General features: G+C 42.0%; 1 protein-coding gene across 1 annotated transcript in view; it reads left to right on the top strand.

Moving 5' to 3' along the window:
• The first annotated feature begins 219 nt into the window (after window positions 1-219).
• Window positions 220-23,819, top strand: part of MMP24 (matrix metallopeptidase 24) — a 55,964-nt gene continuing 32,364 nt past the window's right edge. Inside the window, exons 1-4 of the mRNA XM_085302673.1 lie at window positions 220-276; window positions 1,250-1,398; window positions 7,476-7,592; window positions 13,533-13,837. Of these exons, the coding sequence (XP_085158799.1) occupies window positions 226-276; window positions 1,250-1,398; window positions 7,476-7,592; window positions 13,533-13,837 (622 nt within the window). The 5' untranslated portion in view covers window positions 220-225. The remainder of the gene's footprint in view (window positions 277-1,249; window positions 1,399-7,475; window positions 7,593-13,532; window positions 13,838-23,819) is intronic.

The raw sequence follows: 23,819 nt of genomic DNA, 5'->3' as shown, positions 1-23,819 counted from the left end.
GCCGCTGGGCCTGCGGGCCGCCGCTCCGCCAGGAGTCTTCAGGCGTCTCCCTCGGGCTCCTGGCCGCTGCCCGGGGAYCTCCCGCTTCTCCCCGTCGAGGTCCCGGCTTAGTCGGCTGCTGCTGAGCTGCTCTCGCTCAGCTCTGCCGTGGCGGTCGCGTCGCAGCTCCTCTGCCGGTGCCATCGCCTCTTTCCGCGCGTCCCAGCCGGGAGCTGGCTTTGGAAGATGGTCTCGTCTGCTGTGTTTGATCTTCCAGAACCTGGTCCGGGGAGAAAGGTGGCGTGTGGCGGTTAAGGCCGTTCTGGTAGCTTGCTCTTTCACTGATACTTGCTCAGGTCAGCTGATTTTGCTCAGACTTTGTGCCGGTGTCCTGTGTTCGGCAGAGGCCGACATCGGATACCGAGCAGCAGTACAAAATGCCTGGTCTCCCAGTGGTTTTGCAGCTTGGCTTTTTCTTGAGACTTTGGTAATACCCAGCACATCTTCCCTCCCCGTCTCCCGGCATGACTTTCTGTGTTTACTTTTTGAACGTGTGTAACTGCCTTTGGCATCCACAACTCTGATCCTGTGTTGCACTTTCTTATCCTTCTGAAGCAAAGACTTCCTCCTTTGTGGGCCCATCTCCATACAGGACTTCTGTGGATCTAGTGCCCCCAGTCTAAGTAAGGAGTATGGAACAGGAGGCTCGTGTTTTGCAGTGGCAGAGATCTGTCTGTGGAGTATGGGACAGAGGCTGGGCATACTAGTCCTGTAGTGTTAGCTGGCTTTGGGCAGGCCTGTGAAGCTGTTTCCTTGGTGGGGTGGTACAGAGGCAGCGGTAGGTAGGCAGTGGGGTTTTGTGGCTGTGTTGCTATGGGGACAGAGAAATCTCGTGCTGGCTAAGCAGAAGGGTGGAGAGGAGGTCATGGGAAGAAGTGAGGGGATCAGTTTGCACAGAAGACAGGGCTTACCCAGTGTTTTGTAAGCTTGCTTTGTACCAAAGATGTATGTCTGCCTCAGTTATTCTGTGGTGTTGCAGTCATTTGTAACTGATTGRCCTGGACAGTCCTGTCCAGACAGGTGCTATGAAGTTGGGTCTTTATCCCTTCCCTGCTACCAGRTGGTATTAGCAAACGGAATGAGAAAAGAGAGGATATCAAATTTTTTAGCTGCATAGTCCTATCTTGTTCTGCTTCGGAAGAGATACTTTTATCTGTAGATTTTACAACTGACTGTGCAGCTTCTTACACTATGTTTCTTTGTTTTTCAGGGTTGGTTGAAAACTTATGGCTATTTGCTTCCATCTGACAGCCGAATGTCTGCCTTGCAGTCGGGCAAAGCTATGCAGTCTGCAGTTGCCACTATGCAGCAGTTTTATGGGATCCCAGTAACAGGAGTTTTGGATTCAACAACTATTGAGTAAGATTAACGTAGGATCTTTTTGTCTTTTCCATTCTAGATACCTTCTAATATGACCTGGGTTCATGTTGGTGGCAGAAACCCTCAGAAATGCTTGATGTGGCTAAGTCAGCCAGTCACAGAAGTCTTGAAGACTGTGAAAGGGTGTCCCTAGTCAAAGCCACGTGGGGAAAATCTAGCTGCTTCTTATTGCCAAGAGAACTGTTTGCAAGTGCTGCAAGAAGCTCTTGTTAAAGGCAGTTCTTTGTATGTAGATCCCCTTTGCTGGTACACGTGTGAAGCATGGATTAAGGGTTGTGTTTATTTCCATCTCTCTCTGCATTTAGCTCCAGAAATGACTTCTCAAGAAGTCTTTCTTAAGTAGTTGGAGCTTTGACTCTGCGTAGATGCTCTCTGTAAAGAACTAGAGTAATAAGTGAATGTTCTTCCCCCTTGTGAGGTGTAGTAGTCTCCTGATGAGGATAGCCACAGCTACTCTAGGTATCAAATACTTGCTGGTTTTGGACATTAGAAGCCATCTGCTGCATGTTGACTGTGTTATTTGTTCCCTGTGATGTGGAGCAGTCCCTTGACTCCTTGTAGGCTTCAGCTTTGACCTAGAACGCTGAAGTTAATGTCTGTTACACAGACAATGTTGTTCTAGCTTTACGTATCACAGAACAGCTGGCGTGCGAAGGGACCTTTGCAGATCATGCATCTGCTCAAGCAGGGTCACCAAGAGCAGGTTGCCCAGGACCATGTCCAGACAATTTTTGAATATCTCCCAGGATGGAGACTTCACCCTCACAGTGAAGCAGAGCCAGAGGAGAGCAGGTTGAGCCAGAYTGATTCTGAGAGCTCTTGAGTTTACCCAGGTGTTTGTTGAGCTTAGGATTGTTATCCCATCTTTAGGAGTGGTATCCAACTGTGTAGAAGCTCCTGTGTAAGGACTGACAATGTGAGTGGCAAATGAGAAAGAACAGCATGTTGCTGTTGCTGTACCAGCTCCTGAAAAGAAGGTGGGGGCAGGCAGGGAGGAAGTTTAGTGAGCTTACAGGGCGTTAACAAGACGGCTTGAGGCTCTATGGTTTCCAATAACTCAGCAAGGGAAGATTGAAACAACCTTCTTTCTACTCAGAAATCAACAGCACCTTGTACACTGTGTCTCCCAGAAGTCAGTGGGATGACTGGTAATGTTGCTCAGGAGTTAAGCAGCAATGTAGTGCTGGAAGYGTATGAGGAGAGAAGATACACTAGTGTCTCACAAAAGTGGTGAATATTGTGTTTGTGGTAATCAAGCATGTTATGAGGTCATGGAGAGAAACAAGAAATAACATTTGTGTTATTGCTAACTGGTATGTCTTCTGTTGTGTCTTGCAGCGTGCTGGGTAGATCCCTGCCCTTGTGTTGCAAGACACAGCTGTAATTTTGTTAATTACTTGGTGCTTGAGCCATGGAAAATTGCTCTATGTGGACAAGAGTATTGGATGGCAGTGCTGTTGGTAGTGGCATATTTCTGGGCATACCAAGAAGCTGCAGGACTGCCACAGTCTATATCTGAAAAGGACCAAACAGACCTTTTGAGGGTCCAGTTCTACTGGTGTCTCCCTTTACTAAGATTCTTTGCTAAGAATCTTTCAACACCTGAGCCTTACTTTAAGTACTCCTCTTTGCTGTTGCTCTTTCAGACAGCAGGTGTATTTATGATCCCCTGCAACAAAGAAAGGGTTAAGGAAAGGACTCACCAGCAAGTGTCTGGGGAAAAACTCAGCTAAAGAAGATAAATGGTCCCAAGCTACAGCTACACAGCTATTTAGAGATAAAGCGGCACTGCTGAGAAAAGGAGAAGAGATGGCTGGACTTGTATCCTGGCCCTTTGGTTTTTCCTTGGGCCCATAGGGCTGGGAAGTAAGTTGTTGGGAAGTGATGCTGATAAAAAGTGAGCAGGTAAAAGGGTCTCAGCTTGACATTAGCACAGTGGGTTGACAAGCTGTATGTTCCCTAGCTGTGTGCAGGTAATGAAKTTGTTTTTAGACCACGTGTAGTTGAGCTGTGGAGCTCGTGGTGATAAATATTGGGGTTCAGATGGGCAGAAGTGTAATGGAGGTTGAAGCAGGATTAGGCAAAGGTGTGTAGAGTAAGTCCATTAGCAGCTGTGGAAATGCTGATCCTGCRGAGCATTTGGCTCAGGAAGCCCCTAAGCCCCAGAGTGGCAATACTGCAACTCGCTTCTGGAACAGCCCCGTGTCCTCTGGTGTCCTGACATTGTCGTGGAGTTGGGGCACAAGCAGGGAATGGAGTTACCCTTGAGAGAATTCACAGTTGGTCAGGTCTCTGTGCAGCTGGAATAGGCTTAGGATTTAATCATTGGGTGGGAGATGGTTTTTGTGAAAACCAGTCCCCTGCGAGACATAGCACAACTGTTGGAAAGGTGCACAAAGTGTTTGTCCGTAGAACAGATGTTGACGTGTGAGGGGCTTGGCAGTTTATTACTAGTGAGTTGCTAGCATCATCCTGTAAAAGCCTGGTGGCTTGTCTTATGCATCCCTGTCTAAATTCTAACATTCCCTTCTTAGTTTTTCTCTTCTAGAGAATAATATTAAAGATATAATAAAAGATCTTTTATTAAAATGGTGTGATTGGGAGGACATAATCATAAAACCTTTCAGTTTGGAAAGGACATTGGGAGGTCATCTGGCCAACTTGCTACTCAAACCAGGCTCAGCACAGAAGTCAGACCACATTGCTCAGGGCTTTGTCCAGTAGGGCCTTGAGAACTTCCAAGGACAGAGATCCTTCAGCCTCTCTGGCCCCTGTTCCACTCCTTAACTGAACGGTAACTTTTTTTTTTTTTTTTTTTTACTGCTATCAATTATTCATCTCTCCCCTTCCACTTTCTGACCATGGTCTCATTCTCCCACTGTCTACCTCAGGATAGCTCCATGTACTCACTATTACAGCATGCCTCTTCTTCTGGAGGAGATGTCACCACACATAGCAGAAGGGTTTTACAGAATGCATTACTTAGCATGCCTGCTAGTTTATTTCCCCTTCTTAGGGAAATAAACTGAGTCCTGGTGCTATCTATTTTGAAATATTTTCTTCAGAAGTGTCTGATTTATTTCACAGCTCCATGAAGATCTACTTAACAGAATGAGGTTTAAGTGTAGCATTCTGATTGCTTCTGTGATTGGAAAGAGAAGGTGGAAAAGTAGCTGGAGCCTTGAACTCAAAGGGTAGTGGGGACCTTATGAAGTTCAGCAAAGATATATGCAAAGTCCTGGGAGGGAATAACCCACATGGAGCAGGCTCAGGAAACCTAACGTGAGTATTGCAGAAGAGGCTTGGGGCGCCCTGGTGGACAAGAAGATGAGCCAGAAGTATGCTCTTGTGGAAAAGGCAACCAGATTTTCCCTTGATTTGAGCTATTAAAATGTAAAAGAAGTGTTTTAGAGAATGTAAGGCCGTAGTTGAAAAAGTAAATTAATATAATTATAGAAGCTCTTAGGGAGGTTTTTGTGCCAGAATCTGTTTTTACAGGGAACTCCTACAATCTGTCGCAAATTGAGGCATCGATCATAAAGGTGGTGGAACATAGAGGCAAAAAAAAGAGAGGAAAAAATGRCTGGTCTGAGAATATTGTTCATTGACATTTTTATTGAACTGAAGAGATGAAGACATAATTCAAACTACAATTTGTGTAAGCTTATCTTGAAAACTCAGTACCCTATGATTAGAATTTTTAAATTCAGGAAATATCTCGGGAGACTATGCTTAACATTTCTGCTAGGTAAAATAGTAAAAACAATGCTAAGGAACACAATTTGAGTAAATACAATGCATTGAGGTTGAGTCAGTGTGACTTCTGTAAAAGCAAATCTCAGATGTGTTGGTTTTCTTGGAAGGTCCAGGAGGTGTGTAGGCAAGAAAGATCTGATAGCTATAGATTGTTTAGATGTCCAAAAAGCATTCAACAAAGCTTCCTACTAAAGGCTTTTAAAATAAAGCAGTGAAGGCAGAATCCAAGCACAGGCATTAGGCAGATAAAATATTGGTTTAAAAAATAAGAAACAGAGGGTAAAAGTGAAATGGTGAGTTTTCGTAGTGAAGACGTCATTAATGGACTCCCCTAGGAGTCTTTGGTTGCGTTTGTGCTGCTCGGTGTAAATAATCTGGAAAGGGGATGAATAAGGAGATGTCAGAGTTTTCTGAGGATTCAAAGTTGCTCAGATCAGTGTGAATAAATGCTGTAAGGATAAGAGGATCAAATAACAGAGGAAATTCCATACTGATAAATGTAAAGTAATAGAAGTGAAGATCAGTACTTCATGTACACAGCTAGGGACTCTTGTCAGGTAAAATACAATCTGTATAACAGCTCTCATTAGTTCTGATCTTTAAGTAATGAAACCCCAGGAATGTTCTTCTGAGGCTGTGTGAGGGAAGGTATCTGTCTAGGAACAAGTCTTCTGTTCCTATGCCATTTACTTACTGACCTCATCCAAATTACCAGAACCTGGCCCCTTGAAGTCAGCCAGTACAGGACACAAAATGGTTGTCGACTCTGAGCCCTGGTGTTGTTCCTTTTATCCTGTCTGGTTTTGGCTTTTAAACTACCTATTGGTCATGGGAATAGACCCTCCCTTTGGAAGAGGTGATCAGATGTAGGTTGTCGAGCTCAAATGGGTGGGCACATGCGGACTCACTGATATTGACTGGCTGCAGCTGATGAAGCACAACCTGCATTTGCAGGCCAAGAGCTGCCCCAGGACAGGTAGGAAGTGGAAGCTGTACTGAGAGCAGGGGAAAGAATTTGGTGTCCTGCATGACAAGTCTGCCAGTATTGGCTCAAGTGTAACTGGGCTGTACATGCTGCTGTGTACTGTGTCCTGTAATGCATCATCAAGGTGTCATGTCACAGTAAAACACTTGCCTTTATCATCAGTGTAACTGATGATCAAATCCATGAATCACCTGAGGAATGCCAATGGCAATGTCTCCAGCTGTAGCCCAAGTAGGAGGCTGAGGGCAGTGTCTGTGTGCTTGGGGAAGCTGTGGCCAGCAATTACTTGCAGTATTCCTGYGCTCTGGGCTCTTCTTCACTGCTAAATATGAGCAAATATGTCTGTGACAGAAACCTGCTGTGCGGGGACCTCTAGGGACCTCTGCTTGTAGTTCCTTTTTTCTTTCCATGTCTCCTTTTCCCCTTGTCACATACAGTGACAGAAAAATTCATTGCAGCATAAACCATCTCTACCACCTTTTCTGGAGCCTGCCCTAACCAGCAATCAGGATAGTTTTCTGAGTTGCAGTTTGTTTCTCCTTGTCAAGCTGGTGCAAGAAAGAGTAAGATTTAGTAGCCCTAGAAGAAAAATAAGTAGGGAAGAGGGCATGACTGTCTGTGATAATAGTGCATGGATGCTTCTGCAAGGAACAGTATCCTTTGTTCTAGCAGTTCAACTTGGACATAGTAGCAAGAGTTTCCTACGTCAGTGAGTGACATCAAAAGAGTAGAAGCTATAGGAGAGGATCTAACAGAATTTGAGGACTGTGATTCACCAAATGGAGAGATCTGTTCTTGTGGTTACAGATGAAAGCCTTAGTAATTAGGTAGGAGAGTCCTGTTTGTTTTTGGTCAGCCTTATTTAGCTAACAATGGAGGATGGTTGAGGTTTTTGTTTGCTTGTTTTGTTTTTTTTTTTTTAACTGTGTGCATAGCAGCACTGTAACAAATGAAAAATTGGTAGAAAAATTTGATCCCACTGCACACAGAGATGCAGCTTGGATCTAGGTCTCTTGTGGCATTATCGTCATTAAGCTGTTATACAGAACAAGGGCTACCTTATCTCGTATCTGTGTTTCAGGAGGAGAGGGGGGAAAAAGAGGTGGTTTTGTGTGCTGAAGTATCTGAATTGCCAGCCGAAAGGGTATCTCCAGTCCTGTGCACAGAGAATAAACCCAGCAGAGAGAAGACTGACTAAACCCTTCTTGGTTTCTGTATTGGTCATCTCTAGGAGGTTTTGCAGTCACACCCTTAGTTTTGAATCTCTTTCCCAAACTCTTAGTGACCATTCTTTTTAATCTTTTTTTCCCTCTAGGTGGATGAAGAAGCCTCGATGTGGAGTTCCAGATCATCCCCACTTAGGCCGTAGCCGGAGGAATAAGCGATATGCACTRACTGGACAAAAGTGGAGGCAGAAGCATATAACCTACAGGTATATTTCCCTCCTCACACCCCCTTTTTTGGAAAAATATATTCCGTATTTTTTTTATTTTTGTAATGAGTTGTAAAAAGTGAATTTTCTCTTGAGCATTTTCAAGAACTGAAATGCAATACAGCAGGGAAACTTTTCAGAGCACTGAAATATCTGAGATGTATATTCTCAATTAGAAAACAACTGATAAGCAAAGATATCTAAGTCCCAGACATCAGATATGTAAGGTTGACTAAAAAATCACAGAAGAACCTTTCTCTTCTCTTAGACATCTAAATTACAATATAATCTAATCTTTGGAACTGAAGCTACACTGACAGGCATCAGGACTTCAGCCTTTAAGTCACTTGTGTCCTCTTAGCAAATATTACCTTTAAAGCAGAAGGAACACCATTGTCTAAATGTTTGGTGGTGTTTTTCCACTATCATTTGCCCTGCTGAGTAGCAACGTTTTATTGAATATTTCTTTTTAAAGAGTCTTTCCTTTTGCTCATGTCATAGAGCTTTTGCTTTTAGTCCAGATGTAGCTTGCTGAGGCTATATGCTGAAGTGGCCTACTAATGTGAAATCAGAAGTGTTGCCTAGTGGTCACTGTTTCCCAGATATGTATTTTGCTTGAGTCATTTAAGCTTTTGAAAGAGAATTGCTGAACGATGCAAATTAAGTGACATCATGAATATCACCGGCAAAATACAATATGTATAAGAAAACCCTTTAGTTGAAAGTACCAGAAGAATAGTCTTTTAATGTTTTGGAGATGGAAAGTGGGTTGCAGAGGAATTAAACTCAGTTACATAGACATAAGAGGCAGAGACAGAGGTGAGCAAAGCTTGGACAGAAAAAGCAAATCTGTAGTGTCGAGGTAAACATCTGAGTCACCAGCAATGGGAAGATGACTGAATGTGTAGAACAGATACGATGATGTTAAGGGAAAGAATATCAGGGTTACTTCTGCAGAGAGCTGTGAGAAAGGAGGAGGTGAATTCTTGAAAGGAACACTAAAGGAATTCTGTGAAAGGAGAGTAGAGCTGAGGAAGCCAGAAGTATGTATGATTTCAAGGAGAGAGTGGTCTCTTACAGCAGACAAGGAGAATGCAAGCAGAGCTCTACTCCTAAGCTCTGGCTAGGAGCACAACTTTGAGACACTTAAGAAGATCGGTGTCAGTGATCGTGTTGGGTCAGAAGCCAGAATAGAAAGCTAAGTCAGGAAAAGAAGATTCTAGATATCCCCCAAGACTTGCAAGGTATTGGTCAGTGACTGCAAGGAAGAATGCAAGAAAACAGTGGTAGGTGGAGAGCTCAGAGATGGGACTGTGAGTAGGAGAGACTAAAGGGGAGGATTTCATAAGCACAGACTGTAGCCTGGAAGGTTGATTTCCCCTCACTACTTTCATAGTCAAAAGAGGGGCTTTTCCAGAGGAAGGACATATTCATCACTCTAAGCACCCTCTACAAAGGCTTATTTTGAGGATCATAGTAAGAGTTTAGGGAGCTTGAGCTCACTTCAACATATCTAATCTTTGTGAATATTTTCTGCTGTCTTTAAGCTACTTCTTGTTACTCATCTTCTCTAATGTGGAGTGAGGTATCTGAGAGGCGAGAAAGGGAGGAGGTGACAGTGGGCCCAACAGGAGAATTAAATAGATGAAATAGGAACATTTGTCCAAACGAAGCGCTTTGTCATATGTCATCGTTTCCTTGGACTCTGTTGACCTCTGTTTATCCGTGGTCTTAATACTCAGATTCAAAACTCTGTAGGGCCATGGCTGGTATCTGTTCTTTGTTAGGAACCAATTACACAGTGGAGTTTTGGTTCACATAGCTCTTAGGAACTACAGTTTCTACAATGCCTTTAAAATGTAACTGCCAAAACTCAGTATTTGGAGATTAGTTGAAGTTCTTTGTCTTGTGATCTATAAGAAGACAGATTATGAAATTATTGCTGGCATGTTTTTTTGGTGTTAAAATGTGCAAATACACAGTATCCTGGAGATCTGGTTCACCATGGACTTGCCTAGTAACATTTCTCTGGGCAGTCTTTCATCTCTTCCAGCTTTGGAGGAGAAGCGTTAGGAAAAAGATAGGAAGACAGACACATGATTTCTCTTAGTTAGAACTCTATCATTTAGGTAAGAATACATTCAGTCAGATTCCATGACAATAAATATTGTTCGGATTCTTCAATAAATACTAACAGGTGAACTTTACAAGCAGAGGGTTTATATTTCCATCCTAGAGAAGACTGTCAATACAAACTCTCTTTGTAATACAGGTCTGGAAAACAAGTCACTGGGGTGTAGGTTCTATATCATGACCTCCTCTATATTGCCATGCATAACTTTGGTCATCCTGTTCAAGGATTCTTTCATACTGTAGCAGATGCACAGAAGTAATACTGAGGTGAACAGAAGAATAAGGAGCCCATTAAACAAGAAGAAGCTGAAAGAGCCAGGCTTGCTTCACTTAGCAAAAGGGAAGTCTGAGAAGGAATCTGGTTATTGTCTTTCAGAAGTCAGTCCAGGTAGTTTAATAACCTGTTAATTTTTTTTTATCCAGATTCTGATGTGACTTAAAATTTGCCTTTTCTAAGCCTACTCATTTGTAGCCTAGTATTCTTCCTCGTTACTTTATACCCTTTTATACTTGTTCTTCCACAGTCAACAAGTTTAATCATTGTTTTTTCCCCTCTGGTGTTCACCCAGTGTTTCTAGACAATAACCAGATTCCTTCTCAGACTTCCCTTTTGCTAAGTGAAGCAAGCCTGGCTCTTTCAGCTTCTTCTTGTTTAATGGGCTCCTTATTCTTCTGTTCACCTCAGTATTACTTCTGTGCATCTGCTACAGTATGAAAGAATCCTTGAACAGGATGACCAAAGTTATGCATGGCAATATAGAGGAGGTCATGATGGCCTTTGAATACAGCTATTAATACTTCTCTGTCCCTGCAGGAAAAGACACATGCATCCTATAGGCATGTATTTCTCTCTCCCCCCCTTTTTTTTAATTATTGTTTATGGCTTCATCTGACTGCCAGCACTATCAGCACCTGCTGCTCCAGGCTTTTTTTCCTTCACTCTTTTAAAACTGCAAATGTTGTTTTCATTCAAGTGTTTTTCCATTTGTGTGTAGCACTGCAGGTTTCTAGGAACTTCAGACAATCCTTACAATACACATCTGCCTGTCTCTTCTGCTCCATCTCAAAACATCAGTGACACAGGTGACATTTACTATTCACTCCCTCTTAAATCATAGGTTCAAGGTGGAGTTTCTTCAGTGATCTTCTTTACTTCCTTTTTTTTTTTTATATATTTTCTGTTCATTTGCTACCTTTTTCTCATGCTTTCCCTTATATTTCAGTGCAAGGTACTGGCTCTCTTGGCTTCCGTTTTGAACGTTGACATATATTCCAGTGCATCAGCACTAGGCAAATTCATGATCTGTGCAAAACTGAGATCTGTATTACACACAGATCAGCGGCACAGATTCTGATTCCATCATCCCTATCAGCTGTAGTTCTAGTCCAGGGTTCTAGTACCAGACTCTAGCAGCACCATTTAAAAACTTCTTGCTGAACTTCTTCCCAGGAAAGATAATGGGTGTGGTTATGCCATTGCCACTGTTGTGGCCATGGAGTCCCTACATGAAGGAAGCAGTGGTCTGCTGGACCCTTTAGTACAGGGCCATAGTTTCTAGCTCCTATTTAAAGCTGTAAAGGACAGACTGATAGCAGCTGGACTTTGGACTGTACGACCCCCTGCACCTCCGAGCTGTCATATACAAAGTTATACCTTACATGCATGTGGACTTTGTTTTGATCTATTTATGTTATCTCCATGTAGGAAAATAATATTCACTTGCTAATAGGCTCCTCCCCTGCTTGGTGGGAAGGACTCATCTAATGCCTGCAAAAGCAACCCATTCCTTTCATCCAGACCATCGGTGAAAATTCCCACAGGTGCCTCCTTTGCTAATGTGGGAAATGCTTGGAAGCATTTCTCTCGGCATATTCTCTCGGAATAAGGCTGCTGACCTGCTGAGCGAGCAAAGTTCACGTATCAGTTCTGTGAAGCTTGAGATGCTCCTGTATCATATATAYGAGGGTACCCTCAAATTACAAGAAGTTTCCAGTACAGCATTCTATATCTATGGCCTACAAGGACAGGCAAGATCTTTGCCCACAGGCATGGAGTTAGTCAGTCAGCTTTTGGAATGGTCATATCACCCCCAACTTACATGTGCTGGCACTGCTCTTCAGATGCTGCAGAGTACTCAACTGAACAGTCTTAGCAAGCATTTCTCCTAAAATCATAAAGGGAGGATCAATCCCTTGTTCTCCGTTTTCTTGTCCTGGGGTAATCGGGATATGTATCTCCATCTTTCATGTCTCAACAAGCAGTGTTTGCATACATATTGCATATATCAGCAGTTCTGGTTTCTAGATCCTTGCACTCTGCTGATATTCCTGGATCTGTTTTGCTAGAAGTACACCCCCGTCATCTTGGCAGTGTGGATGCACAATGATCTCAGTGGACTGGCAGGTCTCCAAACAGAGAGACTGAGGAAGGTTGCTAGTATACAAGCCCGTTTAGCTGAGGCAATGAGATTTTCASCTTTCTTTTATGGAAATATTCCTGCCTCTTTGAAACCTTTGCTCTGAGTATACTAGCCTGTCTTACATAACTGAATTGCAGTTTTACCTCCTTAGCTGCCTTGCGAGTTCACTATCTACTACCAGGAAGCAAAGTTGCCCTTGCTGACCTCATGTAATGGTCTGACAGCAGTTGTTTCTTCAGAGACAGGTCCACTTGCCCAATGGAGCCTATACTTCAATATTGTCTCAAACAGCTATGTTACTCATCAGAGAACAGGTATTATGCTTACTTGTGGGGACTAATTCAAAGCTTCTACCAATAATTGATCCTTTAACTCAAACTATAAAGGGCCACCTTATGTATGTGACAGGCTAGGAGTCAGACCTTTTCTCTGACCTTTCCTAGATTTTAAGGAAAGCTAGTATATAATCAAATAATTAAAAAATAACTTAACGTGCACGCAGAACCACAGTAAGCTGGTCAGCAGATGGCTTCACTTTTGCCATTTCCAGGCTAACAGTTGTTTAACTTTCCATTCTCAATATTTGTAGTGTGACATTCAAGTGGTGGTATCTCAGTTTACCATTAAATGTATTACAGGGTCTTTTATCTGTCAATCATTGTATTAAATTCAGACAGTTTCTGTAAAGACTGAAAGTTGTTTCCATGACATAGATATTTCCTATCACTCAAGCCAAGTTTAATAGCTTTTGAGCATACTACATGCACACAAAATTCTCATGAATATCACTTTTTAAGCTAAAGTTTATGGAAATTTTCAGTTAAACTGGTTTGTTCAGTTAACTGAACTGCTAAGTATAACAAACTGATTTGTTACCATCAGCAGTCATGCAGCAGGTTGCTCAAAACTGGCAGGTCCATCACTCTTCATGAGCTCTTAGAATGGAATTGCTCACATAAGTAACGTTATATAGTTTAYTGATAGGTTTGTTTCTCAGAATTTTAGTAATCAGGGATTTTCATACTTTGGATTCCATTTTATTACGATATTTTCAGACAAAATCTGAAGTAATTAGCCTTTCCAAATTAAACTTTCAAATTACTTAGCTCTCTAGACTGATTTGGAAAATAATGAGACTTAGGAAATGATGCAAGATCAACAAAAGAAAGATTCTTGTTAACATTAGTGGACTTCAGATCAAGACTATTATTTTGTTCATAACTTAGTTGCAAAAGCAAAAATTTGCATGCCCAGAAGAATTTTTGCAAAAAATAAAGACCCTCCAGAAATGGAGACTCTGCAGAATTGGCTATGTTTTGGAATTATAATAAGAAGTTTTGAATGGAATCTTGTACCTTTAAGCAACGCTTCTTTTTCATTTATGCAGTGTACACAACTATACCCCCAAGGTTGGAGAGATTGATACAAGGAGAGCCATTCGTCAGGCATTTGATGTTTGGCAGAGAGTGACACCGCTTACCTTTGAAGAGGTCCCTTACCATGAAATTAAAAATGACAGGAAGGAGGCAGATATTATGATATTTTTTGCTTCTGGTTTCCATGGAGACAGTTCTCCATTTGATGGAGAAGGTGGATTCCTAGCTCACGCATACTTTCCTGGACCAGGAATAGGAGGAGATACTCACTTCGATTCAGATGAGCCGTGGACCCTGGGGAATTCTAATCATGATGGTAAGAATCCAGGTCATTTTTCAAAAGAAGAGTGAATTGAATATAGACACATTGATAGTTCTTAAATGAGAAGTGTTTAGTTAGTGGAGCCCTCCCCTTCTATACAATGGTTTAAATGTTTTATTAAGTATGTATTCTATCTTAAATTCACAAATCATTTTATTAGTAAGTTTGTGACCCTGCGTGCCTGTGTAAACATGTGTGAATATTCAGGAGTGAACAGAAGTGTGTGTGTGTACTGGCTGTTTCATTCTTCAGAGATTTGGCTCACTGTTGCAGAAAGTGTGGTTCCAGAAGGAAAAAGATGAACAAGAGTGTTGAAATGTCATCTATCTCATGAATACTTCAGGGCAACTGGAGTTAGTTGTAATTAGTAGTAGAAAGTCACCAGTAGAAACTAAAGGTGTTTGAATAGTAGTTAGTAGTAGTTTCTCACTAGGTAGTAGAATTTCCAGATAGTTTTAATTCATATTTATTTCCCGAGAATCTAAGTGTGGTCATAATTTCTCACATCAAGGAGCGGGGAAGAGCTGGCTGATTTGTTAAGGAAGATTGCGGATTTGGAGAACTGTTTTTCTGATTTTAAGCCTGAAACAATGAAGACTTTTTCTATCTTTATGATTTTATCTTGCTATCTAATGGCAAAGAGAACTTCTTGTTTTGTTTTCTGAACCTTTCCTTGAGGACACTGATRACTTGTAAAGCACTGAAGTTGGTAAAAAGAGAATTTTTTCAGTGAACTGATAAAATATCATTCCAGCTTTTACTGGCAGAAGTGTATTGGGAATAACATCATTTCAAAAGAATATTTTGAAACACTGCATATGGACTAGAAATGTACTTGGAATATAATTATGATTTGATTTTAAACATACTATTTTTTGTTAAAAACATAGTAACATTTGTGTGGCCGTGATGTGTAAGGACACAGCATGCAGAGGTAGCATCTTTCATTAGACCAACTAGTGTGGTTTGAGAAAGAGAAAAGCTTTTCAGGCACACAAACCACCTTCAAGCCTGAAATAAAAGTGGCAGTTTCAAAGCAGAACACAAATTCAGAAAGTCTCTCAGACTTTCAAGCAGATCTGTCAGCTAGATCATCTTTGAAAGAAAATGCAGCTGGTAAGTGAGAAGTAGAGGGAATATTAATTTTGTGAAAAGCAGAAATGATAAGATACTTGTCATCTTGGAGAGTGAGAAGGAACGTTTCCTGGCAGATTTAAATTACAAGTTTCGATGTAAGCAGAGAAGGAGATCACAGCATCTGGGGTGTGGATGGGGCATAGTGTGGAAAGTGTGGGAGATTGTACTGTGGCAAAAAAAGCAGTATCTCCATGTTGTCTGCTGTCTTAAAAAGTTATGAATTTTCATTCCTAGGTTTGTGGGGAGAAGGCGGTTTATAGGTTTCCCTGGAGGATCAGGGTGGAGAATGAGAGACCGAGTGATTGCCTTGTGAGAAATGTCTTTCTGGCAGTGGAATGTCTTTGTGCTTTTTCTGTGCAAGTTCATTCTGGTCTTAGTCGTTATCTGATTTCACCTATAGGATAAATGTGGGTGGCTAGTATATTGGATACAACACCCCAGGAAAACAGTGCGTTTGGAAAGCGTGTGGGACCTGGGGATGCTGATGACTGGGGTTGAAGGTCTTTGTAAGAAAAAGAAAGGGAAAGTTTTGACAAGTTTTATATGATTTGTCACTCAAAAAGATTTTCTGATGATGTGATGATGATGAATTTAGCAAGATTGGGAGACTGTTTGAAGACTAGGAAGGATGGCTCTGGTAAATTGTTTTTCCCCCAAGTAGGACCTGGGGGATATACATTGAGTGTTTTTTTTTTTTTTTTTTTTTGTATAGATTTTAGGCTAGGATGTTGTTTGACAGAAATGTATGTGATGAGTGGAGGGTTTTTTTTTTTGTATGAAAGCTATTCCTTACACAATGTCTATGTGGCTCTTTTAGAAGTGTGATCTGTTTCTCTGGTGGCCTGGATGAAGATCATGAGTGGTGTCCTCAGAGCACGAATAATTGGTACTGAGGAGCTAGTGTGCATTAGCGTTGTGACAAGCGCTTCAGATGAATTCTGGTTTTATGGAGGAAAAATGTCTTCATCCGTGGCATTTTCTGCATACTGTGATTTGTAGGTTACTCTTCCTGATGTTGCTTGTAATTATGAGGAGGATTGTCGTGTTCAAGGAATATTTCAGAGACAATAGAAGATTGTAATTTTTTTAGTTTACTGTGAAAATTGATAAGACAGTTGAGTTTTATTCTAGAGAATAAATGTCATCTATGTATTTTGGGTGCGATATAGACTCAATGGCACAGTTATTTAAAATCTTTTTGACGTGTCCTGTGAAGGGGTGGAGTGTGATGGGGCCATCTTTGTCCCCTTCACCTGGAGAAGTGCTAATGATGGAAAGGAAAGTTCTTGAGGGTGGCAGGGGTGAGCTGGGAAACCTCTCTGAGCCAATAGTCAGAGCATTAAACATGTGAGTATTAAACACAAGAAATTTGTTTCTGCCTATGTTCTTAGCCCTGGTATCCATATGTTCATGTGAAAATGTTCTCTCTCCTCACTAGACAATCTAGGCCTTTTTAGGAGGGGTTTTTTTCTTCTGTTTCACTGCCTCTGGTCATTGGAATACTCACTACCTGCAGGTTCTCACCTCTGGTATGTCTTACTTGAAATGCTGCTAGCAGCATTTCTCCTTGGCTGGCGGTTTCTCCCACTGAGATCAATTCACTGCCACTTGCATTGGAAATGAGGTATTAGTGAGGACAATATTACCTATTTAATAGGAAATATTTCTTCACGTGTGATTTCACTTGTTTCTATGATACATGTCCTGTGGGCAAAGTGCCTGCTCAGTCTGGAACTGGAAAAGTCTCTCAGCAAAAGAATAAATACCCTCTGAGATAAAAATCTATGAGTAGATCGGTAGGAGAGCTCTACTCTTGTTTGTTTATCCGTATACAACCAAGAACTGTTTTGGCTATTCAGTATCTATTCAATAATTATAGAAATCCTAAAATAGTCATCAAGTAGCAACAATATCTTTACACCAACCCACAAAGTATCAGCATGTAAATCATTCTATTCCTGACTAGAATCTGTATTAATTGCTCAGAAAATTTGAACAAACTGCCTCAAAGCTCAGTTAGCCATGCCCCAAGGCAATTGCAAAAGTAATCTCAGGTCAACAGAGCAGGATGATGATACTCCCACTGCAGGTCCTTAGAATATTTGGCTGATGAATGAAGAGATCTATTTAGCCCATGTACTTTTGTTAAAAAACAGTATGATTTTAAGCTTTGCTTTTGTTAGTCTACAGTTGTCTTACTGTGTTGTGGCACCTGAAGAGTTTCAGCAAATCCATGTTTGGATGCAACTGTTGCCCCACAGAAGAACTGTTTTGGACTCTTCAGTAGTGGTGCAAATTATGTTTTAATCAAAGTGAGCCGTTTCTGACTGGATGAGACTCCATGTGAAAAAATGAAGAATGAATTGAACAGATCTTTCTATGAAAACAACTCTGTCTGAATTATATGTGGAGAATTTGATATACCCTGTTCATGAAAGCTTCCATCTGAGAAAAACACCCTGTGGTAATCCACTGAGGTTAATTAGCAGTTTTAGCACACCAGCTAGTGAAATGGTTCACTGGCATTCATGTACTCATTAGCATTCTGTATGATCATGATTATACTGATTTTGCCAGTTTTTGATAGCTAGACCAAGTGTGCATGACCATTACCATGTCCCTTAAAATTAGTGGAAAGTTGTCATGGATATGATGCTGTTCCTGTCTATCCAACTTCATGGTGACAGGGACACATGCACCAACATATCTGTTATCTTCTGCTGCAAGAATAATCCTGCCTAAGTTTTCAAAGTGATCATGAATTTTCTTCACACTGGGTATTATTGCTTATTGCCCTCATCCACACAATTCCATTAGCCAAGTAACACTATTTCAATTTGTGATTGCCAATCTGTCATCCTAATCCTGTCAGAGCTTTCGTACTGCTTTCCCTGACATTCCCATAAGCAAGCCAGAAAGATTATTTTTGAATGTGGAAAACCAGCTAGGAAGTTGGACTGATGGAACAGCCTGTAGTTCATAACTGACCTGGCAGGCTCTGTGGTGCAGTTTTTAGGGATCTGTTTTGTATCTAGTACTGTTCAGTGTTTTCTTTATTAACTGGGATCATGGAATACCGAGTTCATTTAAGTTTTTGGATAAGAATGTCAATGGACAAGCTACAACATGGAGAATATTGGAATTCGGAAAGATCCAAGCAAGTGAAAGAAATGATGTGGCAAACAGGATGCAACTGAGAAAGAGGAGGAGTGTGGTTTTACATTTTGGGATAAATCAGCTACACAGACAATGAGAAACAACTGGCTAGGTCACAGTTAGGAGGACTTACATTTTTCATAGAAAATGCTGATCGATTAAAATGAAAGCAGCTCTCAGCCTTTAGCTTATCCCAGACCTGTTACAACAAAGATTCAGATCTTTTAGACTTTGATGTATGGGCACTTGCAGGAAATTGAAGCATTAGACACAGGGTTTGGTTACCTGAGTTAAGTGTCAGTGCAGGCAGCATCAGTATCCAAATTATTTGCATAGCAGAAGGATCACCAAAGGTGACTTTTCTATACTTCTCCAAATCATTGGATCATTGGGTTTTTTTTTTTTTTTTACTTCAAATATACTGTAGGAACATCCAAGCAGACTTTAAACTACCCATCTCCATCTCTCATAGTGACAGCCATACATTGCTCACTGTAGGCAGTAAAGCCTGTCCCTGAAACAAGGTGAACAGATTTGGTCTGCTGTGATTTCCTGATAGGCTACTTCAGCATCTAATTTACTTTGATTCAAGCATAGATGTGCTGCATAAAATCTAGTTTTAGATGGGTAAAATACTTTCGAATACCCTAGTCTCCTTGCCCAAAGTTCTGTCAGTTCAAATATTCACATTGCCCTTTTGTACTCTAACACCTCTGACAACTGAAACATTTGTTTAACCCAACTTAATTACATGAAGTCAATTTTAATCTCCAGTTCAACATTGCAAGTAATATCAATAATAATTCCAGGCAAATCTTTGTCATCTGTTAAAAGAGCTTAAATACTACACATGTCCATGCAAAGTAACAGCCCTGGGAAAAATAGTAAAAGAATCACTGTGATCTTCAATTAATGGGTTATATTACCTCTGAAAGCCTGGTATTTTCTGCTCTCCACTCCCACAGGACCACTTTCAACTCCAGGCACATAAGAGTCCTGCTCACAGTCTTGCAGTCTCACATGACAGCTGTTTCAAAGGTCTGRCACAGAGACTGAATGTCTTCCCCATGAGCTCCCCAGGCTCTCTTAGGTTGTCTCATCATTCAGACACRGTGAGTTCCCATTCCCCCGTGAATTCTGGTTGGCCAGGTTGTGCTTGCCTCTCTCTTCCATGTGAGCCTGAAAGCTTTTCATGACATTGGATCATCTCTAGATTAGCTTCAGTTTGGTCTGCCCTGCTTTGGAATCACATGCTTTCTTTCCAGTCCTATTTCATTTCTTTCTGTAAGGGACCTTTTTATCGTTTGTTTAGTTGCTCGGGGAGGCTTTCTCACTTTATGCTCATGCATATTTTCTGATTACTATGGTGCAGCTCACTTTCCAGATCAGTAACATTGCCATTACCTGCAGAGCTGTCTACACAGGGTCCCATGGCTTTCTTGGAATTCAAATGACAACTTTCTAAAGAGATACTTGAACCACTGTGTGTCCTAGCCTCTGAACTGAGCTCTCCCAGAATGTGCTATGAAGTTGCTGTTGGTACACAAGTCGCATCAAAGGGAATTTGAAATCTCACAAGGATCTGGAAGCTGCCACTACTGTGATGGAAACAGCTGCTCATATGATAGTCTTAAGTGTCATCTCTGCTGTCAGGACTGGCACCTGCCCCTGCCCCAGCAGCAGTTACATCTCAGCACCACTGTTTATGCATGTCACCATCAACAGCACTGCTAAGTGTGGACTGTCTGCCAACTCATCACACTATCAGCAGGATCACTGTTGCAGTGATGAACTTGCTATTGTCACCATCACTGCAGACAGTGGTACCTGTATCTTTCAGTGCTGGTGCCAGTAGCATCCACATCTACCATCACTACCTGTGGCAATAGCGAGCACCTCTGCTGCTGTGTTGGTAACCAGGATTGCCCCTGTTGGGGCTGTCCCATCTGCAGTGATGCTACCTACTGTCGATTTTCATCTGCAATCCAGATTTTGTTCCAAAGCTGATCCCTACCAAGCATCCTGGCTAGGAAATGCTCTGAAATAGTGGTAGAAGGCTTAAATGGAGCAGGACTGATTTAGGGGAGATGTTCAGAGGGCCTTTTTAATGGTAAAGCTATGTGAGTACTGAGGTATATACATGCTCTGCCAGGGATCACTAGAAATGTTTCCTTTCAATATGCCTAGTCCCTCCCCTTAGCTGACTTGGTAAGTGATATGCAAGTGGGAGTATGCCTGCAGGGCAGCTACTTGGGCTTTCTCAGGAAACAACTCTACTTGTCAATGTGGCAAGTTATTCCTGTAACTACAACACTGTAACTGAGCTTCACAGCAAATGTGCATCCTTCAGTATTCTGTTTTCCACGTACTCTCCCACCCTGTGCAGCTTCACAGCTATAGCAAGGTGTCTTTGTAACTGTGTGGTTGCTGCTGTTCCAGCTTCAGCAATACTGAATATGACCACTCTTTAAATATTGTCAGGAAATACTGTATTTTGGCAATAGCGAACAAAGAAATCTTGTAGTAATTACAAGAAGCATGTCCTTGTAGATCCCTGAGCGTTACTGCAGAGACTTCTTTGGAAAGCTTCCTGCTGAGGCATTCTGAAGTGGAGCCAGCCAAGAAGAAAGATGGTGCTTATAAAACATCGCTAGAGCTGATACAGGAGATGAGACCTCCTAGGTCACTTTCAGTGCCAAATCGACACAGGAGCTTCTGCAGAAATTCTGGGGTAGAAGGGCCTTAAACAATGTCCAGGAACACTTCTGTTAGCCACGCAGGAGAGGAACTGGACAGATTTTTTCCTACGATTACACCATTAGGTCTAGCACTGTTTCAATGGACAGCTATGTAGACAACAGAGCTGTGGCAGAGCGCAAGCAGGCATTCCTGAAGCCACCATCTGGACATTTCGTATGTTTAGCAATCTGTTGAGGATGAGATTTTACAGGACAGCCAAAAACTGTCTGAGCTGATGAATATGAACATTCAGCATGCACCTCAAGGAGAAAATTTTGATTAGAGTAGCTAATTTTGGAGGAACATCTTACTGATAGCCAGTGAGTATTATGAGTTACGAAAAATTCTATCTGGTTTGGGCAGCATAGCTTTGAACTTGCTTTTATTCTGCTAGCCAGCATGTTCCAATTTGTGTCTGCACTGGAGATGTAAAGATCCTTGTAAAATTAGTATGCCTGWTTCTTGTGGAATTTTATCCCCTTTCCTAAAGATGATATCCTCTCTCCCATCTCCACTTTTACCATAGACTTTAGCTGCATAAACATAGGCATTTTATGCCCTTTTAGAGAACCAGTTTGCTCAGGGCAGGCACCTCTTCCAATATATTGTCACAGGGCTGGCAGAACAGCGCACGGAGCCTAAAAGAGACCAAGAGACTTGCGCCCTTCTGGAGTGGTAGCTAAAGGCCAGGCATTAGATGCCTTTACAGCCTCACTCGCTACATGCCCKTTTCTTCTCTAATCCTCAGATATTTGCATACTGGGAACAGAAGATAAAAGTCAGAGGCATCACAAAGCAGGCATATGATTTGGAGTGCGAAAAYCATCAGGAGGATTAGCATTAGTCTTTTGTTAAAGACTAGTTTTCACAAGAAAAAAAATGCTCAAATCAGGTCATGGACACACTAAAAAATAGCAGGTTTAGGATTTGTTTCATTTGTTTTGAATACCCTGAAAGCTGTTGGACATAAAACACACAAAATTTCTCCCATAGAAATGGAGATATTGAGCAGTGTCTTTATGGACTGTATCTGTCTAGAAGAGGTTCTCCTTCTATAGGATCTCTCAATGACCAGATGTATTGCTTTCCCCGTTCAGATTAATTCCCTAGATTTTGCAGGGATGAGTGTCCTTCAAAGCCTTAAATAATTTGACCCTGAGTGAGAAACAGAATGTAGTGCCATGCTTTTAGTTTTCATTTTCCATTAAACATTGTCCAGTAGGAAGTTGGTTTCCAGATTAATGCTATCACTCTTCAATCAGTTTAAATTGCTATGCAAGGGATTATGCACATGCTTCCCCCAGTTACTGCCATGTGATTCCCCTTTGAACCAGAAGGAAGGTTCAGGTGGCCACAGTGTGAACTGGGAACTGATCTAGCCAAATGGTCTTTGTCTTTTTCCTTTTTTTTACTCTGATCTCATTTAATTTACAGCTGACCAGTTCTTAGGCCCACAGAAGGAATGAGGTTGAAATGGGTGGCTGGGGCAGGAGAAGGAGCTGCCCTTTACCTTTTGGCTGCAGAGCAAACACGTTTGTAAAACTACAACAGAAATTTTGCATGTCTACATTCTGGATAGAGTTTTTATTTCTTTGAATAAAAGAAGAAATAAATTCTTTCTCCCTCTCACAGTCTAACTGCTTTTTTTTTTCCTTTTTCTATTCTTTGTAACTATTTTCTTCTAGAAAGCTTTTCCTGCCTCTTACCCAGATCTCTTTGCAAAGACAACTTCCAATTTGTCAGTAGTGCGTTGTTAGTTGAAAGCAGTGAAGTTTCAAGTTTAACAGCAGTGAAGTATGCAGTTTGAGGTACCCAGTTCAAGGCTGATGTCAGCAAACTGAATTGAGTCTACTGAATGAGCACTGTGATGATAGGAGTTTCACAGAATCATGGAATCAGTAAGGTTGGAAGGGACCTCTGGAGATCATCTAGTCCAACCTCCCTGCTCAAGCAGGGTCACCTAGAGCAGGATTGCATCCAGGCGGGCTTTGAATATCTCCAGAGAAGGAGACTCCACAGCCTCTCTGGGCAAGCTGTTCCAGTGCTCCATCACTCTCACAGTGAAGAAATTCTTCCTCCCTTCAAATACTTATGCATGTTAATAAGATCCCCTCTCAGTTGTCTCCACCAGGCTAAACAGGCCCAGCTCTCACAGCCATTCCTCAGGGGCAGATGCTCCAGTCCTCTGATGATCTTCATAGCCCTACGCTGGACTCTCTCCGGTAGCTCCATGTCTCTCTTGTACTGGGGAGCCCAGAACTGGATGCAGTATTCCAGATGAGGCCTCACCAGGGCTGAGTAGTGCAGCAGGATCACCTCCCTCAACCTGCTGGCAACTCCTAATGCACCCCAGGATGCTACTACTGTCCTTCTGGGCCACAAGGGAACATTGCTGGCTCATAGTCAACTTGTCATCCACCAGCACTCCCAGGTCCTTCTCTGCAGAGCTGTTTTCCAGCAGGTCAGCCCACAACCTGTAGTGGTGCTTGGGGTTATTCCTCCCTGGAGGAATAACTTGACACACTGACATTCCACACAAGTGGAGCACTTGACACACAGGAAAAGGCTGAGAGACCTGGGCTTGTTCAGCCTTGTGAAGAGAAGGACGGGGGGGTGGGGGGTGGAATCTGATAGCAGCCTTCCCCAACCTGAGGACCAAAGTCCTTCAAGGAGGTRCACAGAGAAAGGACAAGGGGCAACAGGCACAAATTACAACAAAGCAAACCTTATCTGGGTGTAAGGGAAAAAATCACTGTGAGAGTAGTGCAGCTGTGGGACCTGGCCCAGGGAGGTTATAGCAATTCCATCCTTGGAGATTTTCAGAACTCAGCTGGATGAGGCCCTGAGCAACCTGAGGTAGCTCTGAAGTTAGCCCTGCTTAAAGCAGAAAGTTAGACTTGATGACCTCCAGACTAGCCTTTCAATATAATTTTTCCTAAAATTC

This window comes from Rhea americana, unplaced genomic scaffold (genome assembly GCF_003343005.1).
Source record: "Rhea americana isolate MKP2758 unplaced genomic scaffold, rheAme1 scaffold_190, whole genome shotgun sequence".
Classification (NCBI taxonomy): Eukaryota; Metazoa; Chordata; class Aves; order Rheiformes; family Rheidae; genus Rhea; species Rhea americana.
The sequence above is the reverse complement of the archived record's forward strand: the minus strand, read 5'-3'. Positions and strand labels throughout refer to the sequence as shown.